Source organism: Astatotilapia calliptera, chromosome 18 (assembly GCF_900246225.1).
Source record: "Astatotilapia calliptera chromosome 18, fAstCal1.2, whole genome shotgun sequence".
Classification (NCBI taxonomy): Eukaryota; Metazoa; Chordata; class Actinopteri; order Cichliformes; family Cichlidae; genus Astatotilapia; species Astatotilapia calliptera.
Window position 1 is genome coordinate 28,557,833 of NC_039319.1, and position 24,342 is coordinate 28,582,174.

At 39.5% G+C, this 24,342-nt stretch overlaps 1 protein-coding gene across 1 annotated transcript; it reads left to right on the forward strand.

Annotated features, from left to right (window-relative positions):
• The first annotated feature begins 2,015 nt into the window (after window positions 1-2,015).
• Window positions 2,016-4,218, forward strand: LOC113011406 (zinc finger BED domain-containing protein 1-like). The gene is made up of 3 exons (XM_026150975.1): window positions 2,016-2,958; window positions 3,135-3,387; window positions 3,560-4,218. Exons 1-3 carry the CDS (start codon window positions 2,108-2,110, stop codon window positions 3,974-3,976), a joined length of 1,521 nt encoding a protein of 506 aa, XP_026006760.1. The 5' UTR covers window positions 2,016-2,107; the 3' UTR covers window positions 3,977-4,218.
• The last annotated feature ends 20,124 nt before the right edge of the window (window positions 4,219-24,342 follow it).

Here is a 24,342-nt window from a genome sequence, read left to right on the forward strand (position 1 = left end):
GGTGTGTAAAAACAAGAGCAAGAACATTATCAGTCTGAAATGTTGTGTGTTTTTCAGTGTCTCTTTTTGTTTATGTTTTTTTTTTCTTACGTCCAAGATTTTTAGACTTAAATGTTGCATGAAGTGTGTCAACCTATATTATGCCAATATATTAAGCTATATTACCTAAAACTCTCGATCAGTTTTAGGTCAATATTTCACTTACTGAAGTGTAATGTAAATATTGGCACAGTGCACCGTTATCGTCGCTTATACAGTACATTACAAGTCAATCCTCTCAATGAATACCTTCCTTATAACTTCCTGGCACCTGATAAATAATCCTTTGTATTTGTATCACTGGCCCCGCCAAAAGGATAGAAGTGTAACCTCAAAGCTTTTAAGGAGTGTTTCAATAGAGTCAGATCCCCTGTATAGTTTGTATTAGCATTGCTTCTCCAAACAGAGGAAAATACAAGTCTGCCATGTCACATGATGGTTTTTTTCTTACTGTGACCGAGTACAGTAAAAATAGCCATATCCTGCATGAGTGACCGCCTACAGTCGTTTCCAGAGGATATAAAACAAACTACACAGCATCAGAGTAAGCTTTACTGAAACTGGGAACAGGTGAACGAGTTTCACCCGAACTGAACAAATAGCCTCGACTTTTGCCCTCTTGACACTTGGAGTGCCTTCAGGGCAAACAGGTCCTCTGCTCAGTGTCATCTGCAGCCCTTAGTAGGTCCCTTTTATCTTTGATACTCTTAAAAACGTAGGGCTGCACCAGGGTTACTGGTCACAGTACTCCATCCTGTTACACGGAGAAGCACACGTTCCACCCTGGCAGTGGAGTGAACATGCCCAACAGAGATTGTGTAAGAAGTACAGGTGACTCAACTAATCCAAGCATTAACTTTTTCTCAAGTACAAAACCACACACACACACACACACACACACACACACACACACACACACACACACACACACACACACACACACACACACACACACACACACACACACACCTAGCTCTATAAACCATGAAAGTATCTAAAAGTTTTTAAATCACATTCAATCAATAAGAGTTTCACAAGGCCAATATAAATAAATAAATGTCCTCCCTGCGTCTCTGTGGGATCTCTTGGATATTCTAGTTTTTTCCCTCACAGTCCCCGACTTGGTGTGGTTAGTAATCACATCATTTATCACCATCTGTGGAGTAGCAGAACTCTGTAAAGATCATGGATACTTGTCCCATTCACTCATATCCTAGTGACTCCTATATGTGGCAGATAAAAAACTGCATGTAATGGATCTTTTGGGAGTTATAAGGGCTTCTTTGCCAAGTAAGATTTGAGGGTGTGGGTGAGTTTACAGAAAACTATGAGTTAAGATAAGTTAACATTTGGAAGGATCTGTGTCTGACCCTTGATATTTTCATTTCGCCAAGTCGGTAATGGTGATATAGGTGAAAATAATATAATCCCGTTTTATTTCATTATATTCAGATATTATATTCATTATATTTCCTGAATAATCTTTGATGACATTTTGCCATATCTGTGATCTTTGTGATACATGTAGTTTGTATTTTACAAAATATTTTACGATATTACTATTAGGGGTGTCAAATTATCGCGTTAATTGCGATTAATTAATTACAATGCTATTTAGCGCGTTATGTTTTTTAATCTCGTTAATCTAATTTTTAATCTCTTGACGTCATTGATTTTGTATGAGAGTTGCTATGTTATAAAATCCGTTTTTATGTGCTGGGCTCCTTGTGCTTGACTTGTTGGGGGTGGAGTCACGTCGTGAGGTCAAGGTGAGAAGTGGTGATTAGCTTACAGTGTGGATATGGAGGCGCATCTGAGAGTTGTTGGCCCAATGAACGGGAAATTTGTATTTCATAAACGCCCCGACGGCACCATTGACAAAGGTAAAGTGGTCTGCCTAGAGTGTAAGAAGGAGTTTGCTTACCACCGAAGCAGCTCAAGTTTGGCCTATCACCTCAACGCAAAGCACGCAGCCGCGAGTGCAGCAACAGCTAGCAGTGAAGGCGTTAGCAATATAGCAAGCCAGAGCAAAGCTTTTCGCCAAACAAAACTAGAGAATACCCCTCGTATGAGCAAGTCTGCGACCGACAGGCTGACTAATGTTATTGCCAAGTGGATAGCGATGAACTGTAGGCCGATAAATATAGTAGAGGACGAAGGATTGACAGAGGTGTTGCAAATTGCGTCCAATGACCCGTCATACAAGCCGCCGTGCAGGACTACAGTAACGACCAAAATCAGCAAAATGTACGACGGCGAAAAGAAAAACAAACTTGAGATTTTGGCGGAGGATTCTCCCAACTGTGTTGCTATAACCGGAGATCACTGGACCTCAGCTGGCAACCACAGCTATTTTGGGGTGACTGGACACTTTATTGATAGTGAGTGGAACCTCAACTCATTTGCACTGACCGTCATGAGAACAGAAACCAGGCACTTTGCTGATAAATGCGCCGAACAGTTCCTCAAGGTAGCAAATGACTGGGGTATTGAAAACAAGATATCCACCATTGGCACAGACAGCGCAGCAAACATGCTGGCTGCTATGAGAGCACTTCCATATGAGCACATCGCCTGCAATGCTCACATTCTCCAGAGGACCATCACGGTATGTCTCGATAGCAGTGGTTTTGTCGGTGTACTGGCAAAGTGCCGCAAGATTGTTGGTCATTTTAAACAAAGCCCTGCGAGTACCACAGAACTTAACCAACAACAAGTAGCACTCGGAAAGAAGAGCGATCAACTTATACAGGATGTACCCACCAGGTGGAACTCGACTCTCGCAATGGTCTCACGCCTCCTATGTAACCGAGAGGCTGTCCAGGCTACGTTGCACCAACAGAACCACAGGTTGGTCTTGCCAACCGAAGCTGAGTGGGCGAAACTGCAGAGGCTGGAGCTCCTGCTTGAACCATGCAAGTAAGTTCAAATAAACACCTTCCCATTTTAATTATATAAACTACTGTTACATGTGTAAAATCAAAATTAATGAACATAACAAGGAACTTTTAAGGACAATTAAATTGGAAATCAGTTACACTTTGATTTAAATGAATCCAGCTAGGTTTATTTAGCAAACCTCTCCACCTCTGCAGGTATGTGACAGAGCTGCTGGGTGGTGAGGCCTACGTCTCTTGCTCTGTAGTGCTGCCTGCTTTTCGCCATCTGTACCGTGTCATGGACATTACTGATGATGATCCTGCCTACGTGGTGAAGTTCAAGAATGCCTTCCAGAAGGATCTGGCAGCACGACGAGCTAATGGCAACGAGATATGGTTCGAGGTGGCCACAGCATTGGATCCACGGTTTAAGGATTTGAAATGTCTTCCAAGAGAAAAGAGGGAACAGGTAGGACAATAAGGTTAAGCTGGACTAATGAGTCCAATTCATTATCAAATCAAACTTTTATTTATTATATGGAACACAAAGTTCTTTACAAGATTAAATAAAAAATAAAAAAGCACTTAGTTTTAATCACAATCATTCATTCATTCATTCATTCATTCATTCATTCATTCAGGTGTGGACCATTCTGGAGAATATGCTCCAGGCAGCAGAGCCCAGAAGAGCAGATAGTCTCCAGCCCTCCACAGAGGATGATGGACCAGCTCAGAAGAAGAGGAGGAGCGAACTCCTTCTGGGGTCTGACTCTGACTCAGAAGATGGAATTGAGTCTGGAGAGCTGCAGCGCTACAGAGCAGAACCCAGCATCAGTATTGATGACTGTCCCCTGCAGTGGTGGTATGCTCACTCAGGAGTCTATGAAAAGCTGTCAGTCCTAGCACAAAAGTACCTGGCCTCCCCAGCTACCTCTGTACCCTGTGAGAGACTCTTTAGCCTTGCAGGCCACATAGTGCAAAAGAAAAGGGCAGCCTTGCTTCCAGAAAATGTTACCAGGCTGGTGTGTCTTAGCGACTGGCTGAGGAAGAAGAAATGAGACACATGTGGTCAGCATAGCTGCTGTGTCATTTGTAGCCTACTAGAATAGATTGCTTGATGTTCAGCACTTTTTTTTGTGATGGAAGAATACTTTGATGTGCTAACTTGCAGCACTGCAATGTCAGTTTTATTTTTCATTATCTGAAGCAGAGGAATTTCAGTGCTGTATTGCTCAGAAAAGAGCAACTCTGATGTGCTAACTTGCAGCACTTAATTTATTTGATTTTATTTGTATTTATTTTTCCATTTATTTTACAAAAGAATACAACAGTATGTAAATGGTTGCATCTGTTTAACGTTTGTTAAACAATAAATGACTTTATAAAGTCACTTTCTTTGTTATATCAGTCTTTTGGTCTGCCACAATAAGTTGAGGGCTTTCCTCAGCTATTTTTAGGTGAGATTAAAAAAGAGATTAATTAGATCAATTAATTAAAAATCATAATTAATTAATCTCTATTTTTTTTTAATCTCTTGACAGCACTAATTACTATCCGGATAATATCCATATAATCATCTGTGACAGATCAGGTCCTCTAAACATTACAAACTGACGACTCTGAATTGGATAGGCCAAAAAAAAAAAAAAAATGGATGGATCACAGCCAATAAAATGATGACTTATTACTGTAACTTCATTATTATGTTGTTCCTTTGAACTCTTGTATGAACCGGGAGCATGTTGCGATATCTCTTTAATATCTATTCAACGAAGTGGTTTTTGTTGTCAAAGTTACCAACCTCACATTTTGTTTTAGAATGACATGCGATCCTTTGTCAGTGCTACACCTTTTTTGTTGGAGTGACTTCTATGTTAATGTTAATCATTCCTTTATCTCCCAACTGCCTCATGTCTCTATCGTTTTCTGTCAGCACTATGATCCTTCTTACGGTCTCTGCTCATAGTTGCCTTTGTTTACCTCCTTTCACTCTCATTCTTTAGTGCTCTGCTGTCTCTAGGGATGGGAAGCGTATCTGTAACCGGAAGGTCACCGGTTTGATCCCCGGGCTCGCTGTCCTGGCCCTTGTGTCCTTGGGCAAGACACTTTACCCTACCGCCTACTGGTGTTGGACAGAGGGGCCGATGGTGCGATATGGCAGCCTCGCTTCTGTCAGTCTGCCCCAGGGCAGCTGTGGCTACAACTGTAGCTGGCTCCACCAGCGTGTGAATGTGAGAGTGAATGAATAGTGGAACTGTAAATCACTTTGGGTGCCTTGAAAAGCGCTATATAAATGCAATCCATTATTGTTATTAATCCATCCATTATTATCAGTCTCATCACCACGGTGAACTCCAGGATGAAAAAAAAAGCCATCAGATGTTAAGCCAAATGGAGGAATCGTAAAACCAAATCCAAAGTGGTTTTAAGTTCTAATAAGTATGGTCTTTCACGCTCTCTCTCTCTCTCAAAAACACCTTCAGCTGTGCAGCCATGATTTTGGATGTTCGAATGGTCGACCTACACATAGACCAAATCTTTAACCTGAAGCTGGAAAATGAATGGGACTAAAGAGTTTATGTTTGACTGTTTACACAGATATATGTCCTCATGATGCAAGCAATAAGAGAACACACACACGCGCACACACGCACACACACACACACACACAAAAGCTTCTGTCATGCCCGGAGCTGTTTCATGTTCAGTTAGTGGACTTTATTGTTTGCATAAAGAACTGCTCTTCAGAAAAATCCAGTAGTCAAGATGTCTAGCAATCACACAAAAACATCCTACTTATACAGAAAACCCTTAAAACCCTTTAGATCTATTACACAGCACAGAAAATATTATGACAAAAGCGGCTTTATGAACATTTACAAAACTTCTCATAATAACTAAACTTAATCAAATTCACGGTGCCGTAAAATTAGTCAATGGTGAAAAGTTTTTGACTATGTTCAGTAAAATGTCCTCCCAAAACAATAATGTTACATTCTTATTACTTATTTGTCCAAGTAAAAACCTAAATACAATTAAAAATCTCTTGGTTTCAAGAGTAGATAAAAACAAGATAGATCTATTTAACAAATACAACCTAGCACTCTCCCATTTGACAATCCCAGCACTGAGGTACCAGCATACAACCCACAACGCACTGTAGAGGAATGCAGCTTTAATTAATGATGCAATCTGAAAAGTATTCTTCTCTAGAAAGCCAAATGTTATAATCATGAGCGGTGACTAAACTTATCTAGAGGTGTTGTGTTCGGTTTCTCAAACATCTTATGAAGAAACAATGTAACATAAAGACTGCTTTACCTGCAAATCTGACGGTTATTAAAATGAACTAATGATGCTGTGCTCACACATTGACTTAAATCTCCAATCACATGTCATTAAATTGAAAAATTTGAAAATGTTAAGGAGTGTGTGAGAGGACGCACATAAACAGAAACACATGCACACAGACACAGACGCGCACACACACACATATATACACAGACACAGTTTAGGACATTTAAGACAGTTTAGTTGAGACATCTGACTCACTTCTAACTGATATCATCTGAGTCACCACCCGGATGTATGATAAGCAAATAGAAGTGAAGAAATGGCTCCTGTAATTTTTTTTCCCCCAAGAACAACTTTCCTCACAGTTCTGTCAGTGTTAAACAGCAGAATCACTGGAGCTTTTTTAAACTGGCTTGTGTAAAAGCTGACAGAAGAAATCATTCTGAGGCCATTTCTGTAAAATGTGGTCAATGACTCGAAATTGGTTGTATGTATTGAGCATGGGGAGCAGCTGGTGCATCATAAAGATGCTTTCTTAATGTACAGTTGTTCATATGTTAAATATTATAATTTAAGTGGCATTAAGAATCCAGTTTTTTAGGGTCTAAGATGAGCTGTGTAGCAGTATTACAGGAACAGGAACAGATTAGTGTTTTAGATGAATTGATAGTTCCAACCCTAAACCTGTGGATTAGTTTTCACTGGGATATGTTAGTTGTGAATTATGAAGTGTCAACTTTTCATTTATTTATTTATGTATTTGTGTTCTAGTTTTTGTTCAACAATCAGAGGCAGTAGTTTGGAGTATACTGCTAAATGTCCCCTAAAAGCATTACATTTATGATTGCAGCTTTCTGTGAATGAATTATAAAGTAATTTCTCTTAAATACACAATGAATGATCCTTTGTGCTTCCTTGGACCCTTGGTTTTTATACTCTTTCAAGGAGCAAAGTTAGAACAGGTTAGCCCTGAACCAATTAAATGCTTTTGAAAATGGAGAGTTTGTTCAAACTTCTGATTAATAAGAAAAAATTAATAAATATAAGTTCCACATATTAGTTTTGATTTGGATCATTTTTGCTACATCTGGAATTTTTTATTTTAATTTTAATATTTTTAGTTTTAATTTTGTTTTTTCCTGCAGTAAAACCAAAATAAATGGCAAAAAAACTTTTACACTGACTGTGTAGAAGTGTCAAAAACTCCCAAACATTCATGCATCAAACATGATACACTTGGCATCACAGTGTTCGGCACTAATTCTTCATTTATAATACCGTGCTAAATCTAAGGCACAGCTGTCATAGCCTAAAACATCTGCTCAGTTTGGATGGCAGTGTGACACACACACTCCAGCTCACAAATATATAAATAAATATAAATTATTTATTTTTTTAGTTATGACAGATACATAATGAGGTTTTAGAATTCATTAAAGTTAATGTAGGTCCTCACCAACTTTGATAGCCAATCATAGATTAAAAAGAAAATGAAAATGAAATAAATGTAAGCTTGTTCCACTGATACAATATACGATACAATACATGAAAAACCCTGTGAGAATAATTACAAGGATTCTCACATAAAATCTCTTTCATGAGACCGTGGCATGACTGCTGTCTCTCCAAGTGGACCTCTTGTCCTTCACAGCGCAATTTTCAAAACAAAACATATGCGTTTACATTGTCGTGTCCAGCTGCAGGATAAAAAACAAGCCAGACAAAAATCCATTCAGATTTCAGCCCGTAATTTCTATGAGAGTTTTGTACCCAAGTGCTTCTCTCCGCTGCAAATAAAGTGAGGATGGAAACACTTGATGATCAATGGGGACACTGCATACTCACAAAACACATGTTTTGTAAAAGAAAAACATGAATAGCATCATGCGAAGGACAGAATAACATTCATTAATATTAGTGACAAAAGGGGTGAATGTGATAGCGAAAGCGTTCGTCTTTGCAACTGTGCTGTTGACATACATGCAAAGCATTACTTCTTTTTATAATAGTTGTTTCAGTCACAGCTCAAGTTGAGATGTTTCACCCAATTACCTCCGTGCATGCATCGTCACTTTCTACTAAACTTCTTTTTATGATGTCTTTAAAAAATGTCATTGAGTGCTGAGGGATCGGACAAGACAGCTCTGCAGGTACATACTGCTAACAATAGATTTTGAAGAAAGGCACAAAAAAAAAAAATAATAATGTGAAATATTTTTTGATTATCTTTCTGTCTCATGGATTTATTTTTACCTCTATGTTTGGGCAACATTTGTATGAAGGCATATGTGTGTGCATGCAGGTTTTTCTGTGATTCTGTCTGTGAACACAATAGTTCGAAAAGCTTTGAATACATTATGATAACACAGTGGATATAGAGTGAGGTCATGTTAACAAGTCAAAGACACCAAGGTCTCCAAAATCAACTTAGTGATTAATCGGTCGAAAATTGACAAAAAAAAACCCCTTTAACTTTGAAACTTTGATTCTTACAAGAATTCTTTTAATTGTATTGTATTGTCAACACATAGAAATTACTGTATAAATATTTCAAATATCATGTAACAATTGACTCTGATCTCTCCTTTAAGGTCAACAGATTGATATGAAGGTCACAGCGATAATCATGCTATATAGAGCTGTTAAAACTAGGTTTCTTACTGTCATTGTTGGTATTGACAACACATGGGCATATAGGGAATGATATATGGGGATTCTACATGTAACATTTAGACCTCTGAGTAAAAGGTGAAAGAAGGTGAAAGGTCTTTCACCAGGTAAAACTTTCACAAAATGTATTTTATCTTTAAAACAAAGCTTAAAATTCTACTGCCTTTATGTGAACTGGTAGCATTAAGGAAATGAAACTGGTATATGGTGATTCTAAATATCACATTATAGTTTGCCTCCAAATATCATGTCACATTTGACCTCTGAGCTTGCTTTTGTGTTGCACATCAGACTTTCCTTCAAGTTCAACCCTTATTCTGGTATATCTTTAAAGAAAGTACTTTCAAAAAGAGAATGGGTTGTCTAATTAGTAAGAAATAAACTGCAGTATAATAATGATAATTAATATGATAATTAACTAAATGTAGCCTGGCATAAAATTCTGAAAAAGCCAAAAAGCAGATTCAGGTGCTACATCATTCACCAGCTTATTGAGTCTGTAGGCAAACTGCAGAGCATCTATTTGAAGGGATGTGTTAGAGGTTGGGGAAGATTAAGGTGCTTAAATGTCTTGATATCTACAAAGGTCAAAGTAAGGGGGCTGGAGTCATTAAGACTTTTCATCATCAATCACTGAACCACACCAACACAATACAGATGAAGCAGATATTAGCATAAAAAAATTACATTTACTTTGACTTTAACGTACCATTAGAAAGGTGTGGAAAGAAATAAAGCATCAATGTTTTTTTACAGGTTCAAAGTCAGCTGAGCAATATAAAATGCTTATTTTTTTTGTTATGTTGTCCTGTTTGTGCTTGAAAGTGGAAGGCACAGTGATGCACTGATTAAGACGAGATTTAAATCCAGACTGGCACCTTTTTGAGTGGAGTTTACACTTTGCCCTGTTCTCCCTTCGTGGGTTGTCTCCAGGTTCGTGGTCTGAAGGTTAACTATTAATTCCAAACTAGCCATAGTTGTGAATGTAAGCCTGAGTGGTTGCCTGCCCCTTGTTGTTAGCTAGGCAACACATCAGTGACCTGTTCAAGGTGTATCCTGCCACTCGCCCTGTAGCAGCTGGGACAGGCTCCAAATCCTCTACAACCCTGAATTCAATAAGTGGGAGCAGATGGATGGATGGTGATTAGAATATATACAGATTTTGTCATATAATCATAACAGGCTAATTACCATAATTTACTACAATGTTAGCAAGGAAAATTAGCTTTTAGAAAACATTTGCATCAGCCTAGTAAAGATAGCAGCAGTTTATAAATGTCATTGTGATGTGACCGTTAGCTAATTGCCACTTTAATTAAGCCTGTTGTCCTTCACGAGGCAATTTTACTAATTGAAATGCTTTACAGTTTGCACAGAAGATGCTTCTGACAAAAAGCTAACCATGCCGTGATTTAAAAAAAACAAAACAAAAAGGTACTCTTATCCTAAGTGTGGATGAAAAGCTTTGTAAAAAAAAAAAAAGCATTTTGTACAGATGCTGTAAACAGTCTTTACAAAATTGCCCAGTTTGGTTGCTGGTTTGCAAAAACTGCAGCAAGAATTGGCTGCACCCAACTGGTTGGGTTGTTTTCCAGCTTTTGTTCAGCTTCCGTGGAAAATTTCAGCTGAGGACTAAGGAGTTCCTGCTCTGTCATGTCACACCTGAAATTTTCAGTGGAACGAGCAAGTTGGTAGAGTTTGCTACACGTCCGGAAGTCACAACGCTATGCCAACTCAGTGGTCTGACTGAATATATACAACCATGAAAGCATGGCTGTTTCACCATTTCAACTAGCTATTCTGGTAATCACTGAATGTTTGCAGTCAGGTTTAAAGATTACACTGCACACATTCAGTGATTCCCAGAATAGCTAGTTGTCAGTCTGCAGGGCAGACAGAGAATAATGTGCATGACCTCCATTGTATATATGCATGCCACATGAAAATGCTGTTATCTGTCTGTCATTTAGATCTGTTATTCATCTTGTTTTGTTCAAGGTTACTGTAAACCAGGTCTCATCCGAGTCATAAATCCGAGGGAAACTCATTTGCATATAAGCAGTTGTTATTCTAACAGGTAAATGCCAACTGAAGGGTGAAGCTTTTTTTCTACCTGGCATCCAAATGCATGCAAGCTGTGTTTGTGAGTTGGCACTAAATGAATTTTCATATCTGAGGGGAGGAAAAACATTTATCTTGGGAGACAGAGCTTAAGTTATGTTCTTTTTTAAAATAATGTATTTTATATTTACCTTTCTTTAGGATGATGTTGGTTTTCTATTGTAAATGGAGTCATGGTAAGGGCACATGTAGTTAAAGATATGAAATCTTTGTAATAAATATGCAGTATTTCCAGTATAAACTATTCCAATTTAATTTATGTTTGCATGAGTTTCAGCTCACATGCTGATTTATACATGCATAGAAAGCAAGATCAAAAAGTGCTTTTATAGGTTTAGCATTGTAATTGTACAACCTTATGTGTACAGTGTAGAAAATATCACCACTTGATGTTAGTAGTTTGAGGGTTGGATTCAACTGAATCCTCTTTTCTTACTCCTGCCAATTCAAGTACATAATCCTAGCTACAATGGCCACTGTCGCAGAAACATATGTTAGAAGAAAGACACTGTAACCCAGAATGGCTGTGGCAGGCCAAAATAGCCATGTTTGTATGACTGTTTGTGTATGAAACATACAGGGAGTGCAGAATTATTAGGCAAGTTGTATTTTTGAGGAATAATTTTATTATTGAACAACAACCATGTTCTCAATGAACCCAAAAAACTCATTAATATCAAAGCTGAATGTTTTTGGAAGTAGTTTTTAGTTTGTTTTTAGTTTTAGCTATTTTAGGGGGATATCTGTGTGTGCAGGTGACTATTACTGTGCATAATTATTAGGCAACTTAACAAAAAACAAATATATACCCATTTCAATTATTTATTTTTACCAGTGAAACCAATATAACATCTCCACATTCACAAATATACATTTCTGACATTCAAAAACAAAACAAAAACAAATCAGCGACCAATATAGCCACCTTTCTTTGCAAGGACACTCAAAAGCCTGCCATCCATGGATTCTGTCAGTGTTTTGATCTGTTCACCATCAACATTGCGTGCAGCAGCAACCACAGCCTCCCAGACACTGTTCAGAGAGGTGTACTGTTTTCCCTCCTTGTAAATCTCACATTTGATGATGGACCACAGGTTCTCAATGGGGTTCAGATCAGGTGAACAAGGTGGCCATGTCATTAGTTTTTCTTCTTTTATACCCTTTCTTGCCAGCCACGCTGTGGAGTACTTGGACGCGTGTGATGGAGCATTGTCCTGCATGGAAATCATGTTTTTCTTGAAGGATGCAGACTTCTTCCTGTACCACTGCTTGAAGAAGGTGTCTTCCAGAAACTGGCAGTAGGACTGGGAGTTGAGCTTGACTCCATCCTCAACCCGAAAAGGCCCCACAAGCTCATCTTTGATGATACCAGCCCAAACCAGTACTCCACCTCCACCTTGCTGGCGTCTGAGTCGGACTGGAGCTCTCTGCCCTTTACCAATCCAGCCACGGGCCCATCCATCTGGCCCATCAAAACTCACTCTCATTTCATCAGTCCATAAAACCTTAGAAAAATCAGTCTTGAGATATTTCTTGGCCCAGTCTTGACGTTTCAGCTTGTGTGTCTTGTTCAGTGGTGGTCGTCTTTCAGCCTTTCTTACCTTGGCCATGTCTCTGAGTATTGCACACCTTGTGCTTTTGGGCACTCCAGTGATGTTGCAGCTCTGAAATATGGCCAAACTGGTGGCAAGTGGCATCTTGGCAGCAGCATGCTTGACTTTTCTCAGTTCATGGGCAGTTATTTTGCGCCTTGGTTTTTCCCCACGCTTCTTGCCACCCTGTTGACTATTTTGAATGAAACGCTTGATTGTTCGATGATCACGCTTCAGAAGCTTTGCAATTTTGAGACTGCTGCATCCCTCTGCAAGATATCTCACTATTTTTGACTTTTCTGAGCCTGTCAAGTCCTTCTTTTGACCCATTTTGCCAAAGGAAAGGACGTTGCCTAATAATTATGCAGACCTGATATAGGGTGTTGATGTCATTAGACCACACCCCTTCTCATTACAGAGATGCACATCACCTAATATGCTTAATTGGTAGTAGGCTTTCGAGCCTATACAGCTTGGAGTAAGACAACATGCATGAAGAGGATGATGTGGACAAAATACTCATTTGCCTAATAATTCTGCACTCCTTGTATATGTGCAAGCCATACTTTAGCATATTTAAATAATATTAACACTGAGCAGTAAATCAGGAAAACAAAATCAATATGTGTCAATAAAATATTTTGTGCCCAAGTCTCTTAAAAAACTCAGGCCGCTGTTCCGTAGTTTGTATAGGCTGTCAGTCTGCTGATTACCTCAGCAAACAGTCAGTGTGCCGACACAGAAGGGTCCACATCTGTTTACTCTGGAGGAGGCTGTAAAACTTTATGAAAGGGATTTGATATATGTCGATGAGTCAGTGAAGCTCACTTCTGTCCAATGACAGCAATACTGAGGTGAGTTGTTAAGGATATCCTGGACTTTTTTTTTGGTAAGCACTGCTTTTTTGTCACTGTTAGCTGTGGTTAGCCTATTTTAGCTGCAGTTAGCTAAAAATGAAAAATGAAGTTAACATCAAGTAACTGGGCAGCATCAGGGAGAATTTGATGGTTGGATCCGGGAGATGAAGCTGTAGCTTTCGAACATATTTCAGGCCATCAGTGAGACAATTTGAGTTGGAACCACATCTGAGGAAGAAGAGGAATAATTTCAGAGAGCAGTGTTTCTGAACAGCGTCTAGCTTGGGTCTGAGGTAAAATAGTATCATTGTATTTTACTTTTACTATTTTCATATCATTGCATATTCAGTAATGGTGTGCGATTTGAGCTACGAGCTACAAATGCAATGCTCTGATTGGTCAGATTCTGATCCCAAAAAATCTATGTCACAGTACGGCTGTGTGCAGGCAAAAGTAGGACCCAAACGCAAACTCACAGAGACAAAAGGTAAACTCAAAAAACACAGCTGGCGTGGAGTGGGACACGAAAAACAATACAAAATAAACTAAACTGGAAAAACTAAAGCACAAGGAGCCACAGGGGAGGAGCAAAAAAAAAAAAAAAAAAAAAAAAAAAAAAAAAAAAAAAAAAAAAAAAAAAAAAATCACACAGCTATGATGGAGACTACTACACTGACAAAGAGAAACACGGGGCTTAAATACACAGAGGGACAACGAGGGAATGAGACACAGAAGGAGGGCACAGCTGGGAGAAATCAGGACTGACGAGACAAGCAAAGCAGGACACATTCACATAAGACACGGAACTTCAAAGTAAAACAGGAAGGATCACACAGAGACGCGAACTTGAACTAAGAAACACAGAGACATAAACCATAAGGCAGAGGACTCTAAGAACCGAAAGACACAGAGGGGGGAAATCAAACATGCAGACACAGACTTACACAGAACAGAGGGGACACAGAGAAACATGAAGGGCAAGGGATCGAAACTAGAAACCATAAAATAATTCACACAAGTACAATATTACAAACATCACAAGGAACTAAAAACGCTGGGTCAGGGGACCCAGGACCATGACAATCTAGGTTTGAAAAAATTGCTTCAAGTTAGCTTATAACCCTAGTTTTTAACCAGCTGTTACTGTTGTTTAGCCTTTTTAAACAAACCTTGTTCAGTCTTTTTCTAAATGTATTGTTATGAACTTCACCATTTAACATGTAACCTGGGGCCTTTAGAGTCTCAGATGTAGCTCCTGTTTTGTTTTTCTTTTCCTTTTTCAATTTTTCTGAGCATTGAACGGTCTGACCTTGGGAAATTTGGGAATTTGCTGGGACGTCCACTCCTGGGAAGACTGTGACATTGTGTTAGCACACATATCTGAATGCTACAGCCTAGCAAACTGCCAAGGCTCATGTTTTTATAGAGGTGATCACTCTTCACACACTAGCTAATCAAACGCATTTGATTAGCAGGATCTGGCTGCTACTTTCCCTCTTAATTCCCATGGAAGTTGTAAGGTTGTACTTAGCTTTTCTAAAGAACTTTCCGTTTTTTGTTTTTTTTATGTATGTGTTTGTTTCTTTTTTTACATATGACATTTTGTTATCAAGTAGGCATTACACAAGTGAATTAATAGCCTCCAGATTCAAAGTTCTTGAGTATTTACTTTACATTATGTATAATCAGCCATACTAAGTCCACCAGTCAACAGAGTCAGGTCATGCAAACTATTCTACTGCTATCAAGTTAATACTATGATAGATGTAGCGTTGTTCATTATCCTAAAGTACTCCTGGGAGTTCTAGAGGTTATTCTTCAATGTTTTCTTTTTGTACATGGTCCCACTACTATTTTTGACTGTCATTATTTAAATACAGGCCTTTTAATTTACAGTTTATGGTAGTTATTCCACAGTTTAAATGGTTACCCGTGTGTAACTCACTGATCACAGGACTTAAGACTTAGAATAAACTTAGATCCCTTTGTGTGGGATGTCTATGCTATGTGTGGCCATATTCCCACGCATCAGTGTTTGACTTGCAACAAGCCAAACCACTCTTGAATTTCAAGACTGCACACACATAAAAACACAAGAGTCTCCGTGCAACCTTTCTCTTTCTCTCTCTTGTTTTCTTACTCTCAGTTTTTTCTCAGTGTACGCTTAAATTGTTCTGCTTGTCACCAGAAAATCACATGGTAAAAAAATACTACGGTTTGGATTGCAGTCCTGCTGACAAACTGAATGTTATAACCAAAACTGACTGTATCACAAGTTGTTGTTCCCAGATCTGTTACACCTGTGACACTGGCATCTCAAGGACTTGCACGCCTGAAACCTCGGCATTTATTCACCAACAGTGGATCACACACAGACACAGATTTGCACTTATTCTGTCTTGCCCATATGTTGGTCCTCATTTTGTCACATGTTAACAAGGTCACCAGGGGTGGGGTTGCACAATAGAAAGAGCCATGGGCACCTTGGGGGTGGGTCCATCCAGCCTGGACATATCTAAGCTCAGCAAGGAAAAAAGTACCCCATCTCATCTCACCTGGTGAGTTCAGGGAAGCTGACTCCACCAAAAACAGTGGGATCCTAATCCACTGCTCTACTTTTTAAATGCCTGCAGGTCAAATTTCACACTTATCACCACCTGTCCCTGTAATTGATCAGCCCCCTCATCCACCTTAGTCAAACTAAGATGGAGGCTGATTTATCACTTCTATATAAGTATTATGTTCTCCTAATACTTTTTTTAAACAGTATGTTTATTGAGTTTTATATTACAGAACAAGCAAAGAATAATAGTACAGTTAACATGAGATTTATATTACAGAACAAAATAAACAACTATAAATTAAAAGAAACAACAACAATAATAATATAAATAAATAAATAATAAAATAAAACAAAACCGATGCACAGCATGGGTAAAACAAACAAAGCAAGACGCGAACGAAAAATAAAAACAACAAAAACAAAGAAACAGACAACAACAAAAAAACACACACACACACAAAACCCCCAAAACTCAGTACCAAGTATCATTTTCTAAATTAATTCCAATACAATACATGATGTCATCTCCTTCACCCACATATGACTTGAGGGTACATCCATTTTCTTCCAATACAAAGATATTAAGCGTTTAGCCTGCAGGAGTCCAAAGTCAATTAATTTTAGCTGTCTGGTACTAAAGTCACAGTTCTTTGGATATATACCCAACACACACATTTTTGCTTCAACAGGTATATTTACTCCAACAATCTCAGATAAAGTTTGCGTGATTAATTTTCAGTACTGCTGTAATTTTGGACAGCTCCATACACAGTGAAGCAGAGTGCCCTTCTTGTCTAAACATTTACTGCAGCTATCTGGGATGACAGGCGACCAGCGATTCAGTTTGGCTGGGGTTATGTAAGTTCTCATCAACTACTTATATTGGAGGAGTTTCATCCTTGTATTAATTGATTGTCTTTGGGCTTTTAAACATGTAGTTTCCCAGTCCACCTCCTGTATCTCCTCTTGGATGTCAGCCCTCCATGCGTCCAACTTGTCAGTGGCAGATTCCTTATCATGTGTTAATAGAGCTGTATAAACTAAAGAGATATGACTTCTACCCACTGGCCTTTGAAGTATGACATTCTCCAAGTGTGATAATGGTTTCCAATCTGTTTATATGTTGACATAATGAAATGTTTAACTTGTAGATATTTAAAAAAATGTTTTTTGGGGATGCTGTATATTTGGCATAGCTGATCAAATGTAAGAAGGTTGCCATCCTTATAAAGATCTGCCACCTTCTGTACACCTTTATCTGCCCAGATTTTGAAACCCCCATTAGCTCTTCCTGCTTTAAAACATCAAGATAGAAGACTTATCTCCCATATACTGATGGGCCCTATACCAAATATCTATTGTGTTTTTAAAAAAAAGGGTTGTTTGTCTTTTTTTTTTTTCTGGCTTGCAGAATATAAATACAGATTTAACTGAAGATTTGTTACTGATGTTTGTTCAATTTGTAACCAGGCCGGAGGTGTCTCAGTGGAAAAGTAGAACATGGCTGAGCGCAGTTGTGCAGACCAGTAATACAGTCTAAGATTAGGGAGTTTTAACCCCCCTCTTTCATATGGCAGTTACAACAAGCAAAGTCTTAGTCTAGGTTTTTTGTTATTCCAAATAAATCTATTAAAGATACCATTAAGCTTATCAAAGAATTCTTTTGGAAGAGGCAGAGGAAGTGACTGGAAGAGACCTAAAATATATTCATTTTAATCATGTTTATACGGCCAATCACTGATATGGGCATTGTCATCCATTTATTTAGAGATTCCTCCACTTCACTAATCAGAGGATCATAGTTTGTTGCTACAATGGTATCAATGTTTGGGGTGATTTTAACTCCAAGATACACAAATCCTTCTTTTGCATTAATAAACGGGGTTTGTATAATAGGATTTAGCCTTTCATCCTTGTTCAGAAATAGGATTGAGGATTTTGAATCATTTATATTATAGCCAGAGAATTGTCCGAATAACTCCATTTGTTGCATTAATTTTGGTATACTAATAGACAGACTAGTCAGAAACACTATCAGGTCATCAGCATACAGAGCCAATCTATGCTCCTGATCTCCTAACTGGACACCAAATATGTCAGTTCTCATTTTAGTTGTCATCGCCAGGGGTTCTATAGCTAAGATTGGAGATAATGGACACCCCTGGCGAGTGGAACGCTCCAATGTGATAGGGTTAGAAACTATATTATTTGTTAAAACACTAGCGTTGGGATTTGTATACAAAAGTTTAACCCATTTGAGAAAATTGTTTCCAAATCCATATCTTGGGAGAACAGTAAATAAATATGACCACTCAGTTCTGTCAAAAGCTTGACGAGCGTCAAGTGATATTAATGCTGTATCTTTAGCATCAAATTTCTCATGAATTATATTTAGAACCCTTCTTATATTGTGAAACCCTTGACGTTTTGGCACAAAGCCATTTTGATCATTATGAACTACAGTAAATGTGATATATAGGGGTCTAATCTTCTTGCTAAAACTTTACAAAGTATTTTAGTGTCAACACCCATCAGACTTATTGGTGTAAATGATGAACGCTCTGCAGGGGGTTTGCCAGGTTTCAGTATCAAAGTAATCACTGCCTGTCTCAGAGCGGGTGGGAGAGCTTCATTTTGATACGCTTCTTCATACATGTTAAAAAGTGGAATTAATAATTTGTCTTGGAAAGTTTTATAAAATTAAATTGGAAGGCCATCTGGCCCCGGTGCTTTACCACTGTTAATGCTTTTGATAGCCTGTGATATCTCTTCAATAGTTAGACGTCTGACTAATTCCTGCTTTGTGTTTTCTGTTAGCGTCTGAAACTGAAGTTGATCTAAGAATATGTCCTGTTCTTCTGAGGTTTGAGCACATTTTGATTTATACAATTTTTCATAAAATTCTCTAACGCTGTCATTAATTTCCAATGGATCTACTGTTACATTCCCTGAAGAGGTCTTTATACTATTAATTGCTCTTTCACTCTGCATTTTCTTAATTCTCCATGCCAAAAGTCTACCTGCTTTCTCTCCTTGGTCATAATAAGATTGCTTCAGCCACATTAGACTTTTTGCTGCTGCATCAGATGATAATTTATTATATTCAGTTCTCAGACGTAGCAACTCACTTTGGTTTGTTGAGTCGTCGCTAACGCTTAAGTCTAATTCCAAAGATTTAATCTGTTTATCCAGGGTTTCCATTTGCTTTTATTCTTTGTACTCATAAAGCTAAGAATTTCACCTCTAATATATGCTTTGAATCCTTCCCATCTCACTGAGGCACAAGTTTGATCTGTGGTTAACTCAAAGTAATTTTCTATTTTCTCCTCTATAAATTTAACAAATTCTGGATTCTGCAGTCATTTTGTTTGAAGCTGCCAGTGAGGGGGGTTATGGATAAACTTTCCTAGATGGATACTCAGTGAGATAGCTGCATGATCACTGAACACTATGCTATCATACTGACACTGTTTGATCCTTGATAAAAGTTCTCTTGAGACAAGAAAGTAATCTATACGTGGATTTATGTATACTTGAATGACAGGAGAATTCTATTTGATCAGGATTTTGTTCTCTCCACACTTCTACCAAGTTGATATCTGATATAAATTGATTTATTAGTCGTCTAGTTTGTGCTTTATATGTATCTGAGCCTGTTGAGCGATGTATACTCAGATTGAGAGTACAGTTAAAGTCTCTTCCAATTATATACAATCCTTGCAAAGCAGATACAGTAAGAAACAGATCTTCAAAAAATTTGGGGTTATTTTCATTTGGGCCATAGAGACTCACCAAGTTTAAAGTAATAGAAAGGATGGTACCCTGAGTGATTACGTACCTACCAGCAGGGTCTTTTATTATTTTCGTCATTTGGAATGGCATGCTTCTATGAATCAAAATAATTACACCTCTCACATAGTTATTGTATGATGCGTGGATCACCTGGCCAGGCCATCTGTTCCTCACAGACTTTAGTTCACAGTCTGTCAGATGTGTTTCTTGAAGAAAAACTATTTTTGATTTCAATTGCTTGATCCTGCTTATAACCTGTTTCAGTTTGATTAGTTTCCTGAGACCCCAGACATTCCAACTAGTGACTTTTAGGTCAGAGATATTGTGGGTGTTTAGTTGGTCCATAGAGTTTTCATTCTGTAATATTAAGATAACAACATGTGATGCTGATGTCGAGTAAACAAAAGTGACAAGTAAACTTTGAATAAAAATAGAATAGAGAAATAAATAGAGAAAAAAAACCTGGCATTGACCCATAACACTTAAAGTCCCCCCCCCACCCACCCCCCACCCTTACTCAGAGTAGTAAACTAGGGGCTGTGTTATTCCACTACAAAGGGGAATAGCTGAACTATAAGAACCCAACCCAACAAAGGCAACAGTGGTGTCCGTCAACCATGTATACACCATATTCAAAAACATAAACATAACAAACCCATATGTGTTAACATATCAGACTAGCCACTAAATTAGAATAATTCCATGGCAGTGTCCTTTTTGTGACTTACAGAATCCCTCTTGAAAGGATAAAAGTTTAACCAAAGTAGGTAACATTGTTGTGTTCAAGAGGGAGAAAGAGAGAAAAAGGAAAAACAAACAAACAAACAAACAAACAAACAAACAAACAAACAAAAAATTACGTTTGTAGTAGCGTTATTAAAACGGAATGGAAAATTTTCAAGCTCTCGAAAAGAAAAACAAAACTTCCTGTGTCCAATAACATGGCAAGTCAATGAGTAGCACAAAGCCAAATATTATAACTGAGCGAAAATACAGATTTTTACAGCTCGTCTATTAGTTATGAGCAGCTGATTCTGCAGTTCAGGGAGTGAAACGCTCACCGCTACAGTTAGTCCTGTCCAATGTGTCTACGGTGGAAATCCTTGGCCTCCTTTGGAGATGAAAACAGGCGTATCTTCCCATCGTGGAGGATCCTCATCTTGCATGGAATAACCGCGGAACATTCCTTTGTCGGCGAACACTTTTCTGATCGCGTTGAACTTGGTTCGCTGCCGGATGGTCTCAGCTGAGAAATCCTGGGCAACAAAGAGTTTGTTTCTGCCGTGCTCGATGTTACTGTGTTTTGTGGAGCAGAAAACAAACTCCCGATCTTGGAAGTTCAGGAATCGGATAAGGACAGCTCTGTGTTGGTTTGGCTTTGGAGGTGCTAGGGTGCGGTGAGCCCTCTCAATAATGAACGATCTGTCGGTCTCAAGACAGCGCGGTAACATCTTCCTTATAAACTCCAGCAGTGACCGCTGACCCTCGGCGCCCTCCCGGAGGCCAAACAGTTCGGCCCCGGTTCTCCAGGTCGTCAGTTTTTGCCTCTAGGTAGGATATCCGCTTCATGGCATTGCTGAGATCGGCCACGCTCTCTTTTCCAGGAGCTCCTCTGCCGACATTATTCTGTTTTCAGCTTCCTCCAGTCGTGTAGCATTTGCAGCAACATTTTGCTTTACCTCCGTCATGTTTTTCTCCAAAGCAGCAACTGACTTCGTCATTTCACCCATACGGTTAGCTATGCTGTCCAGTTTTGTTCCGAATCCACTAAACTCGGAGCGCAATGACCGAAGTTCAGCTAACACCGTGCTAAGGTTACTCATGCTCCTAGCGCTAGCAGCTCCCTCGCTGTTTTCAGGCGTTGCCAAAATATCGGTTTTAACTGCTTTTTGGGAACCGCGTTTTCGGGTGAAAATATCACAGTCCTTGAGATTAGTTGTTTTTTACATTTTCCAATAGTAATTAAGTTTCTAGTTTTGGGTTGTTCTGGGTTTTTAATGCAGGTTACACGGAGCAACCACTTTATGCTGCCATCTTGCTCCGTGGCTCCATAGCGCCCCCTGTTCTCCTAATACTTCATGTAAAAAGCAAAATATAGAAAAAATATTTTCATCTTTCAGAGGGCTCAACTCTGGTTTCACAGGTAGATACAACTCAGGACTACTGTAAACATGTGTGCCTGGCTGCAACCTGCAGCCAACATTACCCACTGGAAGTGCAGGTGAGAATGGACACATTCAGACTGGACAAAATGTCTTTTAACCTGCCAGCCCGCTTTAGTACAAAACCCCTGCAAAGTAGGATAGCTTGGTAAATTCACAGCTTGCGAGCGTTTATCCTGTGTTGCACCCCTTGCACGCTATGGTCAGCTGCAGACAATGTCACATCCAGAGACATTCCCCGGAGTTCATGTGTGAAAATGGATTTAGTGATTCAGGAACCGAAGCCGCAAACTGAGGGTGAAAGGGCCTTCTCTGTTGCTGCCACTACTATCAAAGAGATTGGACTGGTAAGCTCCGGTCTTCAAAATCTCTCCTTTTTCATTTATGATTATTATTGCAATGAAAAACAAGTTAATAATAATGATAATAGGGAGAAAATCAATTGATGTCCTTAAAGAATAAATCGATCATGGCTCAAGAGTTGGGTGTTCGTCTTGTAATCGGAAGGTTGCCGGTTCGAGCCCTGGCTTGGACAGTTTCGGTCGTTGCGTCCTTGGGCAAGACACTTCCCCTTCCGCCTACTGGTGATGGCCAGAGGGGCCGATGGCGCAATATGGCAGCCTCGCTTCTGTCAGTCTGCCCCAGGGTAGCTGTGGCTACAATTGTAGCTTGCCTTCACCAGTGTATGAATGTGAGTGTGAATGAATAGTGGTATTCTAAAGCACTTTGATTATTATTAATTAATGTGCCTGAATTTTATTTTGTTTTATTTTTTTGTAGAATGCTCAGAACAGGTATCTGCATGGTGTGACACCCAAACGGTAATATTTAACTGTCTATGTCTATATTCAATTTTGTCTTGCATATTAAACTCACGGGATGGAACAATGGTTGTCACTGTTGTTAGGAAGGTTTATGTTTACAGTATGTTTGGTTCATCCCACAATCAACAGACATGCTTGTTGGGTTGGTGTTTCTAAATTGGCAATTGGTGTGAAAGTGAATGGTTGCCAGTCCCTATGTTTTAGCCCTACAACACACCCTATTACAGGTGAGATAGACATAAGCCCTACCAAAACCCTGAATTGCATAAGCGTAAGAGGATGCATGGATTTTATATAGTAATATATATAGTAATATATATATATATAGTAATAAAACTAAGACTTAAAATGGCGCCGTGAGGTCGGCTGCCGTGCTGGATGCTCTGCCCCAACTTCTCCACTTTTTGCAGTTTTTCGTCACTTTTTGCTATATCCGCGATAATCTTGCATGGGCATCATGCAAAACACACAAATCCGCTACAGTAGAGACACTTTGGTTTCTATTGGTCTACAATACACGAACATTTCACCATGTTTAACTCCGGACCCAACCTGGCCAAAGGAGATCAAAGGACGCGACCCTAAGCGACGGCCTCGAGGTAAAAGAGCCAGCATCAGGAACAGGCTACGGGCTCGCGCAGACCGTGCACCCATGCCCAGTATCCTGCTAGCCAATGTTCAATCCATCGAGAACAAGCTTGATGACCTCAGAGCCAGAATCAAGTTCCAGAGAGACATTCGGGACTGCAACCTCCTCTGCTTCACCGACACTTGGCTGAACCCAGCGATACCAGACCACGCCGTGCAGCCAACGGGGTTCTTTTCGGTTTACCGCATGGACAGGACAATGGAGTCGGAAGAAAAGAGGTGGTGGAGTGTGTTTGATGGTGAACAACAGATGGTGCGACAGCACAAACATCTCCCCACTCACACGCTCTTGCTCGCCCAATCTGGAGCTTTTGATCGTTAAATGTCGCCCTTTCTATCTCCCTCGGGAATTCACTGCGGTCATTGCCTGCACTGTTTACATTCCACCTCACACGGACTCGGACACTGCCTTATGTGAGCTACATGAGGCTCTCACACATCAACAAACACTTCACCAAGATGCCGCACTCATTGTTATGGGAGATTTTAACAGAGTGAATCTCAAACGGACATTTCACAACCTTCACCAGCACATCAACTGGCCCACCCGGGGCAAGAAGACATTAGACCACTGCTACACCCCGTTCAAGAACTGTTACAAGGCTCAGCCCCTGCCGGCATTTGGAAAATCGGACCAAGCCGCCATCTTCCTCATGCCTGCTTACAAACAAAGGCTAAAGCAGCAACCACCAATCAGGAGGGAGGTCGCTCGCTGGACGGACCAATCAGTGGCCGCGCTGCAGGACGCACTGGATGACGCACTGGATGACGCACTGGATGACGCACTGGATGACGCAGACTGGGACATGTTTTGGCGCAGCTCTGATGACATCAACATGTTTACGGAAGCGGTTGTGGGATTTATCGGGAAACTAGCGGATGACACAGCAGAAAGAACTAT